The sequence below is a fragment of the Hevea brasiliensis genome, chromosome 15 (assembly GCF_030052815.1).
Source record: "Hevea brasiliensis isolate MT/VB/25A 57/8 chromosome 15, ASM3005281v1, whole genome shotgun sequence".
NCBI lineage: Eukaryota > Viridiplantae > Streptophyta > Magnoliopsida > Malpighiales > Euphorbiaceae > Hevea > Hevea brasiliensis.
The window spans coordinates 69,143,449-69,163,547 of record NC_079507.1 but is presented as its reverse complement, the minus strand read 5'-3'; the positions used below and the strand labels follow the sequence as shown (position 1 = coordinate 69,163,547).

At 33.7% G+C, this 20,099-nt stretch overlaps 1 protein-coding gene and 1 long non-coding RNA gene across 10 annotated transcripts; both read right to left on the bottom strand.

Moving 5' to 3' along the window:
• Positions 1 to 1,561: 1,561 nt before the first annotated feature.
• Positions 1,562 to 4,034, bottom strand: LOC131173917 (uncharacterized). Its single transcript, XR_009144234.1, has 2 exons — positions 3,045 to 4,034; positions 1,562 to 1,806 (listed from the first exon to the last, which is right to left on the bottom strand). It is a non-coding gene; the product is annotated as an uncharacterized LOC131173917 (long non-coding RNA).
• A 997-nt stretch (positions 4,035 to 5,031) lies between these two features.
• LOC110671647 (pentatricopeptide repeat-containing protein At5g55840) lies at positions 5,032 to 12,140 on the bottom strand. Of its 9 annotated transcripts, none has more exons than XM_058137022.1 (8): positions 11,828 to 12,140; positions 11,283 to 11,675; positions 10,846 to 11,171; positions 7,365 to 10,715; positions 7,126 to 7,269; positions 6,110 to 6,179; positions 5,429 to 5,726; positions 5,032 to 5,331 (listed from the first exon to the last, which is right to left on the bottom strand). In XM_058137022.1, the coding sequence occupies exons 3-4, from the start codon at positions 11,009 to 11,011 to the stop codon at positions 7,468 to 7,470; spliced, it is 3,414 nt and encodes a 1,137-aa protein (XP_057993005.1). In that variant the 5' UTR covers positions 11,012 to 11,171; positions 11,283 to 11,675; positions 11,828 to 12,140; the 3' UTR covers positions 5,032 to 5,331; positions 5,429 to 5,726; positions 6,110 to 6,179; positions 7,126 to 7,269; positions 7,365 to 7,467. The 9 variants fall into 9 exon arrangements, with proteins under 9 accessions (XP_057993005.1, XP_021689861.2, XP_057993006.1 ...); XM_021834169.2 differs by having other exon boundaries at positions 11,499 to 11,675; XM_058137023.1 differs by having other exon boundaries at positions 11,510 to 11,675.
• Positions 12,141 to 20,099: the final 7,959 nt, after the last annotated feature.

Genomic DNA, 20,099 nt, shown 5'->3' with positions numbered 1-20,099 from the left:
AATACATACTATTTTTTAAAGATAGATTTCATAATTTTAATACTATAATTTTATTTTTTTTAATTATCTTTATTTATAACTAAATTTTTAATGTAATCATATTTATAATTTATTTTTAAAATTCTACTTTTATATAAAAATATAATTGAAAAATAATTTATGCATAAAAATATAGACATTTAATTAAAATTTTAAAATAATTTTATTAAAAATTAATGATAATAAAATATGAATAATCAAAATATTAGTTATAATTGTATTCAATATATAATTATAAGGAAATAAAATATTAAAAAAAGTTTAAGAAATATTAAATAATAAATTTATAAAAATTTAATAATTAAATATAAATATTAATTAAATATATTTAAATAAATAAATTTTGAGAATAATAACTAATAATTTTTGAAAGAAATAATAAAAAATAATGCAAATAAAAAAAGATTTGAGAGTATTCAGGTGAAATGAAAATACTTAGTGAAAAAAGAGTGCTTGATGTGTATTAAATATTTCATATGGCATATTATATATAGACAAATAAATAAAAATTATTTAAATAAAAAATTAATTTTCAATTAAATATTATTTAATTGAAAAACAGTAACAAAAGCATTCAAATTTAATTTTTATAACAGTAAAATATTTTATATTCACTTGACTGTTTTAATTAAATGGTCATAAGTTGGCCATAATGATAATAATAATAAGCATTAATTAACCTTAAAAAAGTTAAATAAAAAGAATATTAAATTATTAACATAAAAAATAATACATACTAATTATAAATAAATCAAATCTCTATATTTTATTTTTATAATTTTTTATATAGACTATACTTTTTATCTCTCAAATTTTTTAATAAAAATTTCATAATAAAAATAATAAGAAATATAACAATGTAATAAAAATATTTATTAAAGATATGAAATAATTTAAGGTTAATTAAATTGTAAGATAGTTAATCAAGAGATCACAAATTAATGATTAATTTTCTTTAAATTAATGGCAATCAATGACTTTTACTACTATTATTATTATTATTATTATTATTATTATTATTATTATTATGAAAGGTAACATGTAGCAAATAATATTTTTACATAAATAAATTTATAAATAAATTTTAAATATTATATTTAATCATAAAAGGTCTTAATTTTTAAAAATTAAATTTAAAAAAAATAATAATTTAAATAACAAATATTAAGATAATATTATAAATCGTACATAAAATATTCATTGATAAATCACAATTTAAATATTAAACAAATCATCAAAACTCATTATAGCACAATTTTGGTCAAACAATTTAATAAATATAGTGTTGCCAATTCATACACAACTTAAGCTATGACACAAAATTTTCGATCAATACCGTGTTGTACACCACAACAAAGCGATCTACAATCCCACTAATCGAAATTAATGAGGGAGGTGGCTAGCTAGCTAATGAGTACTCATCCGATCTACAACCTCAACTGGTAAACCAGAGAGGGAGGAAAAATAATCGATCTCACCCCATAAATGGAGAAGGAATAATAAGGCACTGTCATGCTAAGTGTGAATAAAAAATCTATTTCAAACATTTTATTCAAATAATTCATGAGAAATCCGGTAAATTTACAAAGTCATAGTTTCATTCACAAAGTGGCAACACAATTCATAATGAACATCAAATTTTCATAAATCATATTAAATCAATTTTTCAATGACAAAAGGCTCAAATAAGGTTTATTGTGCACAAATCTGACGTGAGTCGCCTCTAGGCCTTGACTCAGTCTCTCAGACCTTCCGAGTCTTTTTCAGCTGAAATACAAAATTTATAGTGTCTCAGTATCTTTACTTCATAACAATTCCAATAACTAATTCCAATATGTTTAAACTTACATTCTTGCAAATTTTCATGTTGAGGTTACTATTCATGGTACTATTCAAATCAAAATACTGACTTTCTTATACTTACAATGTATGGGAACTCCAACCATACTCACATACCACATTTTGATCACCAATTTTATTGGTTTTGGTTATTTTCTCAAAACTTAGGTCTTTTAAGTAAAATTGTAAATTTTCATTTTTGGTGTCTTATGTTGCACTGTTTCATTGGTCATTTTACCGTTAGAATTTGGCTAAGTTTTCTTCATAGAAATTGTTCCTTATTGTCTTAAATTTATTCTCCTTTTTGAATCACTCCAATTGGAGTTTTGTAGCTCAAGTTATAGCCATTTGAATCATAGCTGCCGGATTGGACTTAACCCAAATTTCTGGGCACCAAACTGGTTTTGGCAATTTTAGATCACTAATTTTGGGTGGCCAAATGACTTGGTTAAGGGCATAATTTGGGTTTGTATTTTTCATGAAAGTTTTAGGTATATATCTCAGCTTTTCACTGGTAAAATTTCAAGTCATTTAGACCTGCCTAGCCCAAGTTATGGCCAAATAAACAAACATTTTTGTATAGGTCAAATTGCCTAAGTCTGGATTTAGTCAATTTGTTCACTAGGTTTTAGTCACTTTTTGGGCATGATTCCTAAATGAAAATTGTGTCATTTTGTGTCTAGTTTCATTCCCAATTGGCCTCACACCAATTGGGTTGGTAAAATTTCAGTTTTGGTCCCTGAAAGGGACCTTTGTCATCCTGCCTGCATACTGCCCATAACCAATCCGAATTTCCAATTGGTTCTAACACTTCCAACACACATCAATTAGTCACAAATGACCATTTTTCATCTCCAACAAAGTCAAACACATCATTTAACAAATTTTCACACTTTTGTCTTCCAAACCCTAGGTGCCAAAATCCTAACCACCTAATTGTTATATTTCACTAAATCAAAGCCTACCAACATCATTCCTCAACTCAATTAAGCTTCTATACACTTTTAATTCCATCAAATTCATGCATCATCATGGCAAACCCTAGCTGGCCAAAATCCCTACCTAAGCCTCCAACACTTATTTTCATTTTATTTTAAGCATATTTCTAAGTTCATTAAGCTATAAATACAATAATTAAACTATAAATTCCAAGTTTAGCTACTAACCTTGAATGAATCTTCCCAACCTCTTACTTTTCTAAATTTTCTCCTCTTCTTTCTTCTTCAATCTTCTTGTCAAGTGGTAATAGCAAGTTTTAATAAAAAATCTTGGGGAATTTATAGGAAATTTTGGGGTTTAAGAAGCTTAAAATTAAGCTTCCATGGAGGTTTGTGAGAGAAAGGGAGAGGGAAGGAGTGCCACGGCAAGGAGAAGAAGAAAAAGTAAAAAAAAAAAAAATCTTTTTAATTTTTGTTTTTATTCCACATAATTGACTTGGTCAAAAAAGAAAAAAAAATTTAAATAAATTAAAAATCAATTGATGTCATGCATGATGTCACACACATGATGTTATAAGTCCATTTTCTTTTATGTGTTTTTAAATTAATTTAATTTACAATTATCCAATGATAATTTCAAAAAATTTAATTATTAAGTTTATTGTATCATGCATAATGTCATGCATGATATAACAAATCTTTTCACTTTTTCAACTTTTCTTTTTCTTTTTTTTTTCATTTATTTTTCTTTAGTTCTTTAATTTAATTCCTGATTCTGAAATTTTCTTTTCTCCGATTTTATTTGATAGTTAGGTCAGGAGTCAGCTTCAGAGGTCAATTGACAAAATTACCCCTCGCCTGTTCAACCCGATTTATAAATAATTCAATATTTCTTTCAGATCCCTGACCTAATTATTTGACCGACTTAACAATTCTTTTTCATTATTTTCTCTTTTCCACTGTGTTCGCAATAGTCCTAAGGACCGCAGCGTCACATTTTACGATTCGAAATTTAAGTTTAAATCGACCCCGCAGTCCTTCCCGATAAGGTCACCCGTCGCTGTGACTCTCGGCTCATTTAACTTCTTGTATTATGTTTTTCTTATTTATACTTAACTAATTGACAATTACTAATTATTTGTGTTTAGGGCTTATCTAGTTATCTTAAGTGTGGTTCTAATCCCCTAAATTATCTGGACCGACACCGGTCACCGGAATAGTAAAATATACCGAGCTATGCAAACAGGAGTGTTACAAATAAATTTATAAAAAATAATATAAATATTTTTAAATATTGCATTCAATCATAATAGATTTTAATTTTTAAAATTTCTTTAAAATCATAAATATTAAGATAGTACTATAAATAATAATTATAATTAAAAAAATAAAAAATTAAATAATAATTAATATTTATAAAATAATATAAATTATTTTAAATATTACATTTAATTATAAAAAATTTTAATTTTTAAAAATTAAATTTTAAAGAAAATAATAATTTAAGTATTATAAATAATAACGATAATTAAAAAAAAATAAAAGAAATTAAATAATAATTAATATATAAGAGAATATTTATAAAAGATTACACATCGCACCTTAAGTTTTTCAAGCACTTTAAGTTTTTCAAGAAAAATATCAAATATCATTTTTTTGATAATACCTCCCTACTTTTTATATATATATATATATATATATATATATAGATTTGCGATAGAAAAAAATTTAACAATATAAAATAAAATAATTTATAAAAAAGAGCTTGATTATTTTAATTCAATATAGTTGATTTAATTGTAATTGTAATATATTAATAAAATTATATAATTAAACATTTGCCTCTAGAAGAGAAAGTCATTAATAAAAAGAGAAAGCTATTAATAGTATTCTCCTCTTTAAAAAATTTTTAATTGCTTAACACTATAAGAAACGACAAAATAAAGGCAAGAAAACAACAACAAAAACTTGGCAACATTGCTGATCCTGGATGGCTGAAAATAATTAAGGAGCCAACTCAATAAGCTGTTTAATTCTGCTCATTTTGTTGCTTGTCTTAATCTAAACTCTTGACCAAATATATAATCATTTTAAGTTTGTACAGACAGAATCCCTAATTTTATGCTATTAACAATTGATTATATTCTTACACCCTTCAAACACTGTAAATTGCTATTATGAGATTCACCCTGCATGTTTCAAGCCCTTTCCGGTGTGGTAAAAGCAATTATGAAATTATTAACGAAGTCAAACTATAGCAATTGCTAGATTCTTTCTGCCATGCCAACAGCAAGGCATTATATTTTGCAGAGTAAGATGCCTGACTTTAGGGGTATATTATCAACAAATGTTATGATTCTGTCTCTATGCCTCCAGATATGGCGCAAATGGAAGAGAGATTCAGACACACACCATTTGATTTGGTTGCCTCACTGGCATCTCGTGACTCAATATAAACAAAGAGTTACTAACTACACCTTCATTGGGATGCCACCTACATGAAGATGTGGTTCTCCTGAAATCATGACACAGGATAAGAGATTAAATAAGAAAGATCTTGAAAAGAAGGTTAGAAAAAAAATTTAGTCTTTTTAAGTATGATTGACACTCACAATTTGGTTATTTTATGGCCATGTATCACCAACACATGATTGGCGGGCCACAAAATAGTGTTCATCAGCAAATCCTCGGTAAAATAGTGCTCATCAGAAAATCCTCGGTCTAATTAATGTTGGTTATGCTGCATCCGCAAGATGACACCCACATGCAGCTACATCTCGGACAAATTTGCATCTCCAAATTTGTTCCAAACGCTAACATTAGACAACAAGTTAGTCTACTTGTTATATTGGCCCCTTTAGCTTCAGATTACTGAAACACGTGTCTGTGATCTAGCCAACTAGTTGCCACCTGCATGGAGAAAGAACGTTGAAAATGCTAAGAAGACCACTCTTCATCCTAAAGATTCAGTTCAAAGCCAGTATCCCGCATTTCCCACTACACAACAGCTTTCTAACTTGGCCCTCAACTTATACCAGCTCAAAAATTTAACCAGTCAGATGGAGCCCAGCCAACTGGTTGGTCAAAAACAACTGCTATGATAATCCTTATTGGAAAATACAATAAAGACAACTGCTTGTCATTTAATACAAATATAATGATAGACAGATCACCTAGCACATTAACATGCCCCTTAATTTCATTATTGAAACAACCAAAACTAACAAGAGGACTAGTATAGAAAGTCGAAGGTTTAACTATAGCCTATATGGTATGGCTCAATAACAAGATACCTCTCACCAACAGAGAGACAACATGAAAGCATTTTCAGTAACTTCCAGTCATTGATGCTGAGACAGGCACCTGCTAGATAAAACAAATATTGGAAAAAAGATTGACACTGAAATTGTCAAGGCTTCAATCTTTAAAGAAAAAGGGAAAATTACAATTTACTACCCTGTGGTTTGGTGCATTTGTCAGGTAGGGTCTTAAGGTTAAGTTTGTGATAAAAAAATATCTTGAGCTTTAGCTCCGTTAGCAAAGAAGAGAAATTGCCTAGAAGCTGTCAACAAAAGTTTGGGTAAGTTACAATTTAGTCCTTGAGGTTTAGTGAAACCTATAAATTAGTTCTTATATTTTTAAAACCTATCTATTTAGCCCTTGACATTTAAATAAGCCTACTAATTAGTCCATTCGTCTAATTTTTCATCCAATTTATCATTAATTATACCAAAAATATCAAAATAATATTATAAATTTATAATATAATTTTTATTATAAAATAGTTCTCATATTTTATAATATTTCTTATTTTAATTATAATATTATCATTTTATTTCATCAATATTCTTGGTATATTATATATTTGAACTAAAGGAATTTAATTGGAAAATTTATTATTATTTTATATTATTTTATAACTAACAAAAAAAATAATAATAATCTGGACACTTTTGCGTCTACATACATCCAAGTAGGGACAATATGTAGGTTTATTAAAATGTCAACGACTAAATAGGTGAATTTTAAAAATACTAGGACTAATATGTATGTTTTAATAAATCTCTGGGACTAAAATGTAATTTACCCTAAAGCATTTAGGCAATTTCTCCTCTTTGCTAATGGTGCGTAACCTCGAGGTATCTTTTCATCAAAAAGTTAACCTCAAGACCTGAAGACCCTACTTGAAAAATGCACAAAACCATAGAGTAGTTTTTTATAATTTCCCCAAGAAAAAAAAGAAAAGCAATCCAAATATGTAAAATAAAATAATGGATTCACATAGCTCATAAACTTATGTTGGAATTACCAAAACCCACAGAACATGCAAGCTGTGTTTCTCTGCAATGCTTCCACTCCTAATGTCAAGAAATTCGATGTAAAGCCATTTCAACATCTTCAGAGAAGACTATGATTCCCATGATAGCTAAGCAGGAACCAGAGGGAATTTCACCTGGAAGGCACAAAATAGATAACTCATTAATTAGGAGGATAAGCATGAAAACAAAAAGAAAAAAAAATTGACTTGTACAGGTGTGAAACACAAACCAAATCACGAGTAATACAACTGATTACATAATGGAAGTCCATCATAGCATCCTCTGCCCTTTATTCCCACTCTTAAAATTTGCTACCCCGCTAGATTTTGGCATCATCTACTTCCGTTTTGCCTCCAGGATTTCAACTTGTTCATGGCAATTATCAACCCCTGTCTGATGCCTCCATTCCAATGACCAGATATCACTCCCCTTGCCTGTAAATCCTTTAAAAGTATTTCACCGTTAACAATAACACCACCATCTTTGAAAATGGAATCAATGAGAATGCAATAGGTTGTCATGTTGGGCAAAAAGCCTCTTTCCTTCATCTCTTCGTACAGTTTAAATCCAGATGCAACATCACCATCAGCACAGAGGCCTAATATGAGAACATTGTACGCAACAACATCAAGTTTGACACCCCAAAGCTCCATTTTATCCCTCAACTTTAAGGCCTCCAAGATGTTATTATTACTGCAGTACATGTGCATTAAAGTAGTAAAAGTAGCAAGAGTTGGAATGAGGCTCTTCTGAAGCATGAAATCAAGAACCAGCTTTGCTTCTTCAACCTTACCACACTTGGCAAGCCCTCTTACCATAGCACTCTCAGCAACACTCTGGGAAATCGCACCAAATGCTTCCATTGCATCTTTTAGCTTGAATGCTCCTTGTATATCCCCCATTCTACACATACAATTAATTAAAGTAATATACTGTGCGCACTGAGGAATATAACCCCTCTCCAACATTTCATGCAATAGAAGATGGGATTCTTGGACAGCAGAAATTCTGTTGAGTCCATTAAGGATGGAATTGTGGGTATTTACATCAGGACAAACTCCAGATAAGTTCATAACATTCAACAGATCAAAAGCTTTTCCCATGTCACCTGCTTCACAATACTTCGTGATAAGAATGTTAAATGTACAATGATCAACTACGATACCTTCTATTATCATCTTTTTCAACAGTTTAAGACCAATATCCAACATAGCACACTCACAAAGTCCAAGAATTAGAGAATGGCAAGTCAACTTGTCGGGCAAAATACCTGTCCTCATCATGATATTGTATAAATTAGAGCATTTTGGCAAATCCTTTTTCTTTGCATAACCATGTAGGAGAATATTATATGTAGCCAAACTAGGGGATGCTTTATGACCATTCCACATCATTGTGAAGAGATCGCCCCCCTTTGCCATTTTTCCCATCCTTGAGTATCCATCCATAACTGCGTTTATTGCAACAGTATCAGGATGTAGCCCATTGTTTTCCATCTCTTCATATATATAAAATGCAGCCTTTGATTGACCAACCTTGAAAAGACCGTCAACCAAACTGGTATACATTACCTTATCTGGAGAGAGTTTTTCTTTTGCTAGCACTTCCCCAAGAAAAAGAAGAGCAGCAACCAGCTTGCCCCTTCTACTTAATCCAGCAACAATAATAGTATATGTATAACTATCGGGCAGCACATTACGTTGGACCATTTCATCAAAAAGGGCCACAACATCTGACATTCTCCCCCATTTACATGTCTCTGCAAGAATCGTATTATAGGTAGAAGTACTGACAGCACACGGAATGTAATGGAGTTTATCCAACAATTTCTTTGCCTCCTCCAAATTTCCACCCTTGCATAGTCCTTTAAGCAGACCACCATATGTAAAATGACTCGGATGATGACCTAATTTGATCATCTCATCAAACATAGAGAATGCTTTTAACCAATTGCCCAAACTCCCATAGCCATTTATAATACAATCAAAAGTGACGGAATTAGGGATTATGCCAATCCTATGCATGTGATGCAAGAAATCCTCTGCTTCTCCAACCTTTCCTTCTCTGCAAAGAGACGACACTAACAAATTATACACAAAATAGTTAGCATCATAGCCATTGCGATTCATAGCAACATAGACCTTGAATGCTTCCATAACATTCCCCATTTTGCAATAATTGTATATTAAAGTAGCATATATGATATTGTTTGGGGAAATTCCAGCTTTATACATTTTACATATTATTTCCTTCACATTTTGAAATTTCCCTACTCTACAAAATCCATTTATGAGCACAGAAAATGTGATAACATCAGGACTTGCACCATCATTGAGCATCCTATCAAGCAACTGCACAGATTCATTAAGTAATCCATGTTTGCATAAGCCATCTATGATCATTGTGTATGCTATACAACCAATAATCATTCCATCCATCCTCATTCTCTCAAGAAGGATTCTGGCTAATTCAAATTTGGCATGCCTGCACAAACCATTTAAAAGAGCACCATAGCTGACTTCATTAGGCCTTAGTCCTCTTGCTTCCATAATATCCAAAAGCCTCAAAGCTTGTTCAAAATTACCCTCATTACAATGACCATCAATCAAAGCATTGTAAGTAACAAGGCTTGGCAAAAGGTTAAGCATAGACATCTCATTAAAAACCCGAGTAGCAACTCCCATCTTTCTCTCCTTCACAAATCCATTAATTATAGTATTATAGGTGACCTCATTAGGAGATATCATTCTCTTCCTCATCTTTTTCAAAAGTAAATAACCTTTTGCACTCCTATTGTTTCTACACAAATCATCAATAAGCATATTATATGTGCATACATCCGCTTTAATACCCATAGACTCCATTTGTTCAATCAACTCAAAAGCTGCCTTATATCGTCTCTTCTTGCAATACCAATTGAGCACAGTATTATACGTGACTACATTTGGCATATAACCACTCTCTCCCATCTTTCTTAAAAGATAACCAGCTTTCTTAATCTTCCCTTCCACAAACAAAATGTTGATCAATATATTAAATGTAGCAACATTAGGACAAATCCTCCTAGCAAGCATTTCCTTAAAAACCAACCAAACCATTCCAACTCTCTGGTCCTTCACCATTGAACCCAGCATCTTATTACAAGTATAAACAGAAGGGTTAAACCCCCGAAAACCCATCAAATAAAAGGTCTTCAAAGCATCACTGACCATTCCTTCCCTCAAATAAATCCTAATCAAAAGATCAAATACCGAAGGGTTTGACTTACAAAATTGGTATGTGTTCATTAAAGCACTAAAAACAGACTTTGAACCAATACCTATTTGTGAGAAATGTTTTAAAATTGATTTGGCATGTTCATACATTCTAGCTCTAACAAGTATATGAGTAGTGATGGAGAAGATGTGGGTGAGATGACCAAGTTCCAAACCAGGTTGCCTGATGACCCAGTTGAGGAATTTCAATGCCAGCCTCCCATGGACGGGCCTCAGTGAAGCGAGTTTATATTCCATGTGGTTCAGTGACTCCCAACGCTCTATGGTGAGAATTGCATATATGCTTTTCTCCATATCTGCACCTGCTGTTCCAAAAATTCAAACTTCACAATGAGAAAGCACTAGCATATAATTCATGCATGCATGCATGACATGAAATAATGAATACAATATATATAAAATACACACAATAACACAGAGAGAGGGAAGGGATACCAGGGGTCAATGGATTGGTGAATGCTGCACTTTTATGATCATTTCTCAATCTTTGTTCGGTGTAATCAGAGAAGCCCACGTGAGAAAAGGTTCTAAATTTTGATAATTGATGACGAAACTGGGAGATTGTTTTAGATGTTGAAATAGCTAAACAGGAGGGCATCATCCTTCTAGTAAACTGCTGGTTGAAGGATAACGTTGAAGGAAGACTGTACACTGATCAAATTTGATTTTTCCATTAGAGGCTTTAGAAACTAAAACTCACTGGCATAAAAACAAAAGCTTCTTCTCGAATTTGCAAGCCGCTTTTAGTTGTAGAATATTGTCTGCACTCAAAAAGAATCATAAAAGATAAAAATAAATAAATAAAAAGAACTGTTAATTTACAAAATCAGATTTCATGTAAATTCATGAGATTTAAGAAGCATATTGAGCACCTTGACTTCCCCATATTCAATAGAAAATTTTGAATGTCAGTGTTGAACTACCATTTCTAATGGAACTAATAACCTAATAATAAAAATTTAGAAAACCATAGCAAGCCAATGTTTTAAAGAAAATAAAAATTAAGGCTTTGGTTCAACTTTTTTGCTTTGTACTTTTTTATATTATTGGATTCTTGCTGTGAAGTAAAAGCAACAAAACGCCATCACCTAATGCCAACCATAGACAGGGGGGAGCATCCGGTGAACCGAACCGAATTAAGAGAGGAACCAAATTGGTTCGGAAATTCGGTTTTGTATAATGTCCAAAACTCTGCCTTCTATCAATTGTTTTCAGCTAAGCAATACGGTGCGGTCTCACTACCGTCTTCCTCGCTCCCCAGCTCCCTAAACCAACTTACCATTATTAACAACAACAATTCAATTCACCAAACCAAATCAACAAACAATTCAATTCACAGCAAATTAAATAAGTGAGAATGACAAACAATTCAATTCAATTCACCAAACCAATTCAATTCACAGCAAAGTCAATTCACCAGTGACGATGACATTCGCATGGGTATGGATTTATTTGCAGCGATCCACATGGGTATTAGCTTCTTGATTTTTTTGCAGTGGGTTTGACTATGGCGGAGTAGAGAGATTGAACAGCTGAAAATTTGCGACCATTTGACGATGAAGGGATGGATGCGATGCGTTGCAGCAGCATGAAGCATGAAAATGAAGATGAAGAAAAGAAGCACCGAAGAAGAAGAAGGAAGTGAGGCGCAGAGGTGGGGTTCGCGTGTAGGACTTGCGTTGGGTCATGGGTTTTGGAGGCGTGAGGGAAAAATTTAAGCAGCAGTAATAAATTTCATAGCATTCTCAAAGAGTTTTCGTATTTAAATTGGGAAATTTACAATTAAGTCTTTAGATTTTGTCCTTTGTTATAATTTAACTTTTTTATTTTAAAAAATTAATTATTTAATTTATAAATTTTATTATAAATTATATTTTAATCTTTAAATTTTTAAAAATTAATTATTAAACCTTTAATTTTTTTACCATATATCACACTTTAATTTTAATTCATAAAACAACTTAATTTTTCTATTGATTGATAAAATTATTGTAAACCTCAAATTTAAAGGAACCAAATATTATATTTATTAAAATTAAAAAACTAAATAATTTATTTTTTAAAATTTGAAGGTTAAAATATAATATAATATAAAATTTAAAAATTAAATAATTAATTTTTCAATATTTAAAGACTAAAATATAAAATAGGATAAAATCTATGGGCCAATTATAAATTGCCCTTAAATTTTACTCCTCTAGGCTATTAGGGTTTGTTTAGACGATGGTGAGGGAGGTGTAAATACACATAAGGAAAGAAGTAAGTAATAATTTTACCCATGTTTAAGAAGAAGTTAGTTAATGTAAGGTAAGGGTAAGTAATCTCAATTTTTTTTACACCCAAATTGAGATGTAAGAAAGGATAAGGAAGGAGAAATAATAATCATGAATATTTATATTTTTACATCTCTTAAATTTACTCATCCTTTACCTCTTTACAAACATAAAGAATATACGTTATCTTATTACCTTTCCATTAATTAATTTTTCCAAACATGACATTTTTTTTTTATTGTGAGTCTCCTCATCTTCTCCTTCCTTACCCTTTCTTATCTTTTCATTACTTACCATTCATTCACCTCATTCAAATAAACCCTCAAAGTATGTCCACTTTTTTTTTTTGGTCTCTCTCATATTATAAATAATTTTATCTTTTAAAATGAGAATTTATTATTAATTTGTCTATAATTAATATGTAAAAAATTTAACATGTACTAATATTAAAAATAAATGGCGATGGATCTAGTACTCTACTTATAACGCCATCATTTTAGATAGTCCATACATTCTACTGTTCCGGTGATTAATGTCTATCCCTACAGTCAGAATATCTGGAATTATATTTAAACTAGAGTGAGGATTCATAAATAAGCCAAATAATGATAATAAAAATTAAGAAAAAAAATTTAAGAAAAGAGATGCAATAAGGTTAAATGAGCCGAAACTACGACGATGGGTAACCCTAACGGGAAGCGGCTCAGTTAGCGACTCTAGACTCGTGGGAAATCTCGTGAAATAATTTTGGGACTTCAATAAAGAATTATTGTAGTTCAGATGACAAGAAAATGCCAAAGAAATACTAAGAAAATTTTGTAAATCGGTGCAGACAATTTTAGCTCGATAAACAAAATGAAGGGCATTTTGATCACTTCACATTCAGAGATGATTTTTGACCAAATTGTCCATTTAAGTAAGTGAGATCCATGTCCTAAAATATAAATAAATATTGCTAAAAATTTAATTAAAAATAAAAAAAGAGAAGAAAACAAAATAAAAAGAAATGAAATTTAATTACAATTATAACATATGCATGATGCTAGGATGATGCAATTAAATACCCCTTACCAATTAACATGAGACAAACACTCATAAAACAATTAAAAATGGGTAAAAATAAAAGAAAATTCAGTCATCTTCTCCTGATGAGGAGACGCCACCACCGGAGCCACTTCCATTGTTCAAGGGTCCAATTACAAGAGCAAGGGCAAAGGAGTTGTAAAGCTTGGTTAGTAGATTTTGGAGGCACTAAGAGGATTAGATTGGCCTTGGGCTTGGGCTTGGGCCTTTGGAGGACAAATGGATTAGTTTCACACAATTGGACCTTAGAGTCTAGCCTCTAGAATATTCTATTTTTGATTTTTTATGCCATGTGGAAGATTAGTTATTTGTAACTCATATAAATACTTATATTCTACATCAAATAGGGATAGCTAAGATAAAACATTGAGAGAATATTGATTTTCGACCATCACTGTCAATTTTGAGAGCTTTATGATTTCTTCCTTATTTCTTGAATAGAACTTGGACTTAAGCAAATTGACCACTTGCTTATTTTATCTCTATAATCAAGGTGCTTTAACTTAGCTACTATTATGTCTTGATTGGTTATTAATTTTGCCTTGTTTGTTGTTAAAAGATCTAATTTCATCTTTAAATGTTATGTCTCTAATCTAAATATTGGGGGTGTTTATCATTTGGTATCAGAGCAATTGGGCATCAAACAAGGTATTTATCCTTAGATCTACTCTTTTAATTTCTGCCTAGAATTTTTTATTCACGTTCTGTTTGTTTTTCATCACAATAGCATTCGGCTAAAGTGATTTTTCTGGGGTTTATTGTAGTAGCTTCAAATCTGTCCGAATTTTTCATGTATTTGGCTGAATATTTATTGTTTCCTTAGTAATTTTTTATTCAAATATGATATTAATACATCATAGCCGAACACTCTACATTGGGTTTTAGATTTGATTTTTGCTTAAAATTGAGTTTTTGTTGTATTTGTCTTAGGGCTGCAATCATTCAAGCTAATCTATTTATTCTTGCTATCTTTTAACTCTTTAATTTGAATATCAAGCTTGAGAAAATTGATGATACTTCTGATGATTGGGAATTGATGTTAGTTGTTGAATTGAATTAAAATATGAGTTTAAACAAAAATTTAGCGCAGTCGGTATCCATGGTAGACCAGTAATAGCCCAATCTTAAAATTTTGCCCGCTAATACCCTTCCGTTCATGTGAGGACCACACACTCCTGCATGTACTTCCTCCATTGTCTGCTCAGACTGCTTTTTTGTCACACACAAGAGCAATAGTCCTTCGAAGAACCTTTTGTAGAGTTGCCCCCCAGCCAAAGTGAACTGAGTGGCTAATCTACGAATTGTAGCTCTATCCCTACTATTGGCTGACTGTGGGTATTCTCTTACCTCTAAATATCTTCTTATGTCCTCATACCATTTCATCTCATCTTCTAGATCTAAATGTGCTATTATTAACCCTTCATAGCATGGGATTCTACTCCTCATCAGGATAACTGGCTGGGTCAACTTTTGATCACCCTTCTCCCATAAGGATGCCAGCGTGGCTAGAGCATCAGCCATCTGGTTCTGAGCTCTAGGCATGTGCTTCATTGTCACTTCCTCAAAGCTAAATAATAGTTTCTTAGCATACTCCAGGTATGGCCTCAACTTTTCTTCTTTCAATTCCCATTCACCTTTAATATGGGAAACTACTAGCATTGAATCTCCAAACACCTCCACTTTTTTAGCCCCAACAGCTATTAATGCCTCTAGGTCACAAATGTAAGCCTCATATTCTGCAATATTATTAGTGGTTGGGAAACATAGCCTTTTTGACATTAACAATTGTTCTCCATTCAGTGCTTCCAAAACTACCCCTATACCGGCTCCGCTTTTATTCATGGCCCCATCAAAGTACATTTTCCATGGCTGGACCTCTACTAGCTTGAGACTCTCATCCGGGAAGGCTGTTTCGACTTCTTCCTCTTCATTAACTGGATTTTCAGAAAGAAATTCGGCCACTACACGCCCTTTGATGGTTTTTCGAGTCTCATACACAATATCAAATTCAGACAGTAGGACCAACCATTTGGCCAATTTTCCAACTAGCGTCGGTACTTCAAATAGGTACTTTAAAGGATCCATCCGGGATACTACAATAACTCGATGGGTCTGAAAGTAGTGCCTTAACTTCTTAGTTGCCCATACTACAGCCAGACAGGTTTTTTCTATTAGTGAATAATTCTCCTCATAAGCAAGGAGTTTCTTACTAATGTAATAGATGGCTCTCTCCAGATTCTCTACTTCTTGTGCCAACATTGCCCCCAGGGCCATGTTTTCCACTGATAGATAGAGGATTAGAGGGATGTCAGGGATGGGTGGTGACAAAATTGGTGGATTGCTCAGGTACTGCTTTATCTTTTCAAATGCCTCTTGACATTGCTCATTCCACACCATTGGCTGATTCTTTCTTAGTAGCTTAAAAATTAGTTCATAGGTAGTTGTGAGCCTAGCTATGAACCTACTGATGTACTGTAATTTTCCTAAGAAACCTCTAATCTCTTTTTCTGTTCTCGGGGCTGGCATCTCTTGGATTGCCTTCACCTTATCTGGGTCAACCTCAATCCCTTTTCTACTAATCAGATGCCCTAACAGCTTGCCTGAAGTGACCCCAGACACACACTTGCTAGGGTTCAGTCTCAATTTATACTTGATGACCCTCTGAAAGAACTTCTCTAATGCCTCAAAATGTCTCTCCCTAGTTGGGGATTTTACTACCATGTCATCCACATATACTTCAACTTCTTTGTGCATCATGTCATGAAATAACATAGTAGCCATTCTCTGATAAGTCGCACCAGCATTTTTTAGCCCAAAAGGCATGACCTTATAACAATAAGTCCCCCATTCAGTGATAAAAGCTGTCTTTGCTTTATCTATCAAATCCATGAGGATCTGATTATATCCCGAAAAACCATCCATGAAAGAGTATATGGCCATGCAAGCAGCACTGTCAATAAGCACATCGATGTGAGGCAATGGGAAATCATCCTTAGGAGTAGCCTTATTCAGGTCCCTATAATCTACACACATCCGAACTCGCCCATCCTTCTTGGGGACTGGCACAATGTTGGCTAACCACTCAGGATACTCAATTACTTCAATGAAATCAGCCTCAATGAGCTTTTTCACCTCTTAAGCTATCTTTTCTTCCCATTCTGGCCTAAGCCGACGCTTCTTTTGTTTTACTGGCCTTATGTTAGGGTCTGTGGGGATCTTGTGTTGTACTATGTCTCGATCAATTCCCGGCATATCTTTATAAGACCAGGCAAATGCTTCTTGGTACTTTATTAATAGGGCTATAAATTTATCTCTTTCTTTTTGGGTTAAATCTTCAGCTAACTTAATGTCTTTAGGATCATCTGGTGTACCCAAATTAATAGAGATTGATTTTAATGCATTAACAGAAATAGATTCTAAATGATTATGAATGCCATGCGTGTAGCCATTAGGATGAACATCAAACAAGTAAGCAAAAGGACTAGTCATATTATTTAACTTTGCCTCAAAATCGTCATCAAGTACATCAGAAATAACAATATCAGTATCACTACTGTGACCATTACAAAAGACAGACTCAAACTTAGGGGTGTAGGTCCAAGTGCTTGGCTTCCATGCAGACCTTAACTTGATGGCACTGACCTCTTGTTCTAATTCCTCAACATGCGGCAGCTCTTGGTCATCAGTCCATGCAATTGCGCCCTCCCTGATAAACTTGGTGGGCTTAAGTCCCTCTTTATCTTCAGTTGGCTGATAGCCCAACCCATATCTAGTGATCTGCCCTTTTATTTCTGGAAAAGTCACTAAGCCATTAGCTCGTTTTCCCAGACCCATGCCAGGAAAAAACTTCATCTCTTTCATCATAGTGGCCACCCTGGGGTCCATCCAGTCTCCATAGATCCCAGCAACTTGGAAACCAGACAATAGTGGTACCGAACCATCCACTTGCAGCATAGCTACTTCCCCATCTCTTTCAGCATTGACGGTGATTATACCATCTTGGTGCGGGATCTTGATCTTTTGGTGGAGTGTAGAGGGGACTCCACCTAAGGGATGGAACCAGATTCTACCCAACAGTAAGGAGAATGTCATGGGGATGTCTAGCACGATGAACTCAACCGGTTTCTATCGGCCCCACCTTAACCATAGTCTTGAATACCCCTATCACGTTTCTTTTTGAATCATCATAGGCCTTGATAACCAGATCAGAACCAGTTAGTTCAGACATAGAAATTCCTAATTTTGGCAAAATCTTCAGAGGGCATACGTTGATGGCTGACCCATCATCTATCATCACACAAGGCACTTTCCACCCTCCAACCTCAGCGGTCACAAACAGAGCCCTGCTATGGTTTCTCCCCTCAGCTGGGAGATCATGATCAGAGAAAGTAATATGACCCCATCATCTATAAGCACAACCTTGGCAATCTCTTTTGGAGTTATCTCTGTGGAGACTTTGAGTACACTTAGGGCCTTGGTCGCACGATTCTGTTTTTCTCGATGCCAATAGCAATTCCTGCACCGTTACGCTAGCCTGAGTCCTTTTCAATTGCCTAAGGAACTGATCATCCTCTTCATTTGTGTCCTCTTCAGCCAACACCTTGGCTTTCCCTCTCACGTTGTCCTTCTCCATGGGTGGATCAGGATAATATCTATCACTCTTGGTCATGTGGCTCACCCTACTCTTTTCCTCTCCGTCAGAGTCAACCCAAACATCTAACAAACCTTCCTCATCACTGGAACTATCCCAAATATCAATTGCCATTACAGATCGAGGTTCATCAAGCTTTTGGATAGGTTGGATAAGGTTGAGAATTTGGTCAGGATCAATTGAGGTGGTGGAAATCATGTAAAGTTCTGGTGGAGATGGAACATTATGGTTGGGCATTGGGTTGGTGCGTGTGTTGGGTCGATTTTCTGGGCCAGCTATTTTCTTAGCATCGATCAGGTCCTGAACTTCGTGTTTTAGCCGAAAACATCTATCAGTGTCATGGCCATGAGTTTGATGGAATTGGCAATATAGGTTAGCATTGTAATTGGGTGGCAGTGGGTTTGGTGGTGGTCTAGGTGCCAAGGGTTGGAGGAGACCCCGAGCTTTGAGTCGCTCGAAGACTTTAGATAGAGGTTGGTTGAATTGAGAGAACTTTCTAGGGGTGCGGGACACGGTTTGAACCTCAATGACTTTGTTTTCCCCAGTAATGTTGCCAGCTGACTGGTATCCTCCCCTCTTGGGCTGATAACTCTTCTTTTCATTGTTCAATACATCCTCCACTAATACCCCAGCATCATATAGCTGTTCAAAGGTAGCCAAGGGATAATAACAAAGTTTCTCATAATAACTAGGCTGCAGACTTTTCACTACCAATCGCACTTGATCCTTTTCAGCAGGCCTATTGGTCATCTTCATGGCCTTTTTCCTCCATCTCAATAGATACTCTGAAAAGGTTTCATTTGGTTTTTGCCTAGTGGTCTCTAAGTCTCTCAGGGTAACATCTAAAGCTGTATTATAGGAGTATTGTTGCACAAATCTCCTAACTAGCTCCTCCCAATCTTTTCTCACAGTGGCTTCTAGCCCATGATACCATGAAGATGCAACCCCTTCTAGTGACATAGAAAAGAATTGAGTGACTTGGTTCTTAGTCAAACCAGTTGTTTTCATGACTATAAGATAAGACCTGAGGTGGGTTTTTGGGTCACCAGTACCATCGAATTTAGCCAAATCAGGCATCTTGAATTTTTCAGGTAGATTTCCATCCAACTGGATGTCAAAGTCATCTGCATCTAACAGCCCCATTCCAGTAAATTCAGCTTGCTTTTTCACACTGGCCTGAAGTTTTTCCATCATCTCAGTAACAACTCTAATCTCCTCACTTGTCCCCTTTTCTTTCTTTTTGGCCTTGTCTTGGAGATAATCTTCTTCATCCCAAACGCCATCAAAGGCCTTCTTTTTACTAGTCTCTTCTTCAGGCCTTTTCACCTGAATATCACTAGGCCCACCCATCTCTAACTTCTTCTCAAAGTTGGCTAGGATTTTTCCTTCAAGCTCAGCCATCTTGGCATTCAAAACTTCTTCAAGCATCTGTCTAAACATGACCTTAGTGTCTTCCATTTTAGCTTGTGCAGGTGTAACTCTTACTAATCTCTTTCCCTCCCTAACCCAAGTGACCTGATTAGAAGTCTTCTTGATGTGTTCTAAAGCTATGTTTACTACAAGAGAAAAAAAATACAAGGTTTTAACATCTTATGCTATGTACAAATGCAATGCATGAATGCATGAATATGCACTTTCATTTTTACCTTTGCCTTTACAAAGCCAAAACTGAACCGTACTAA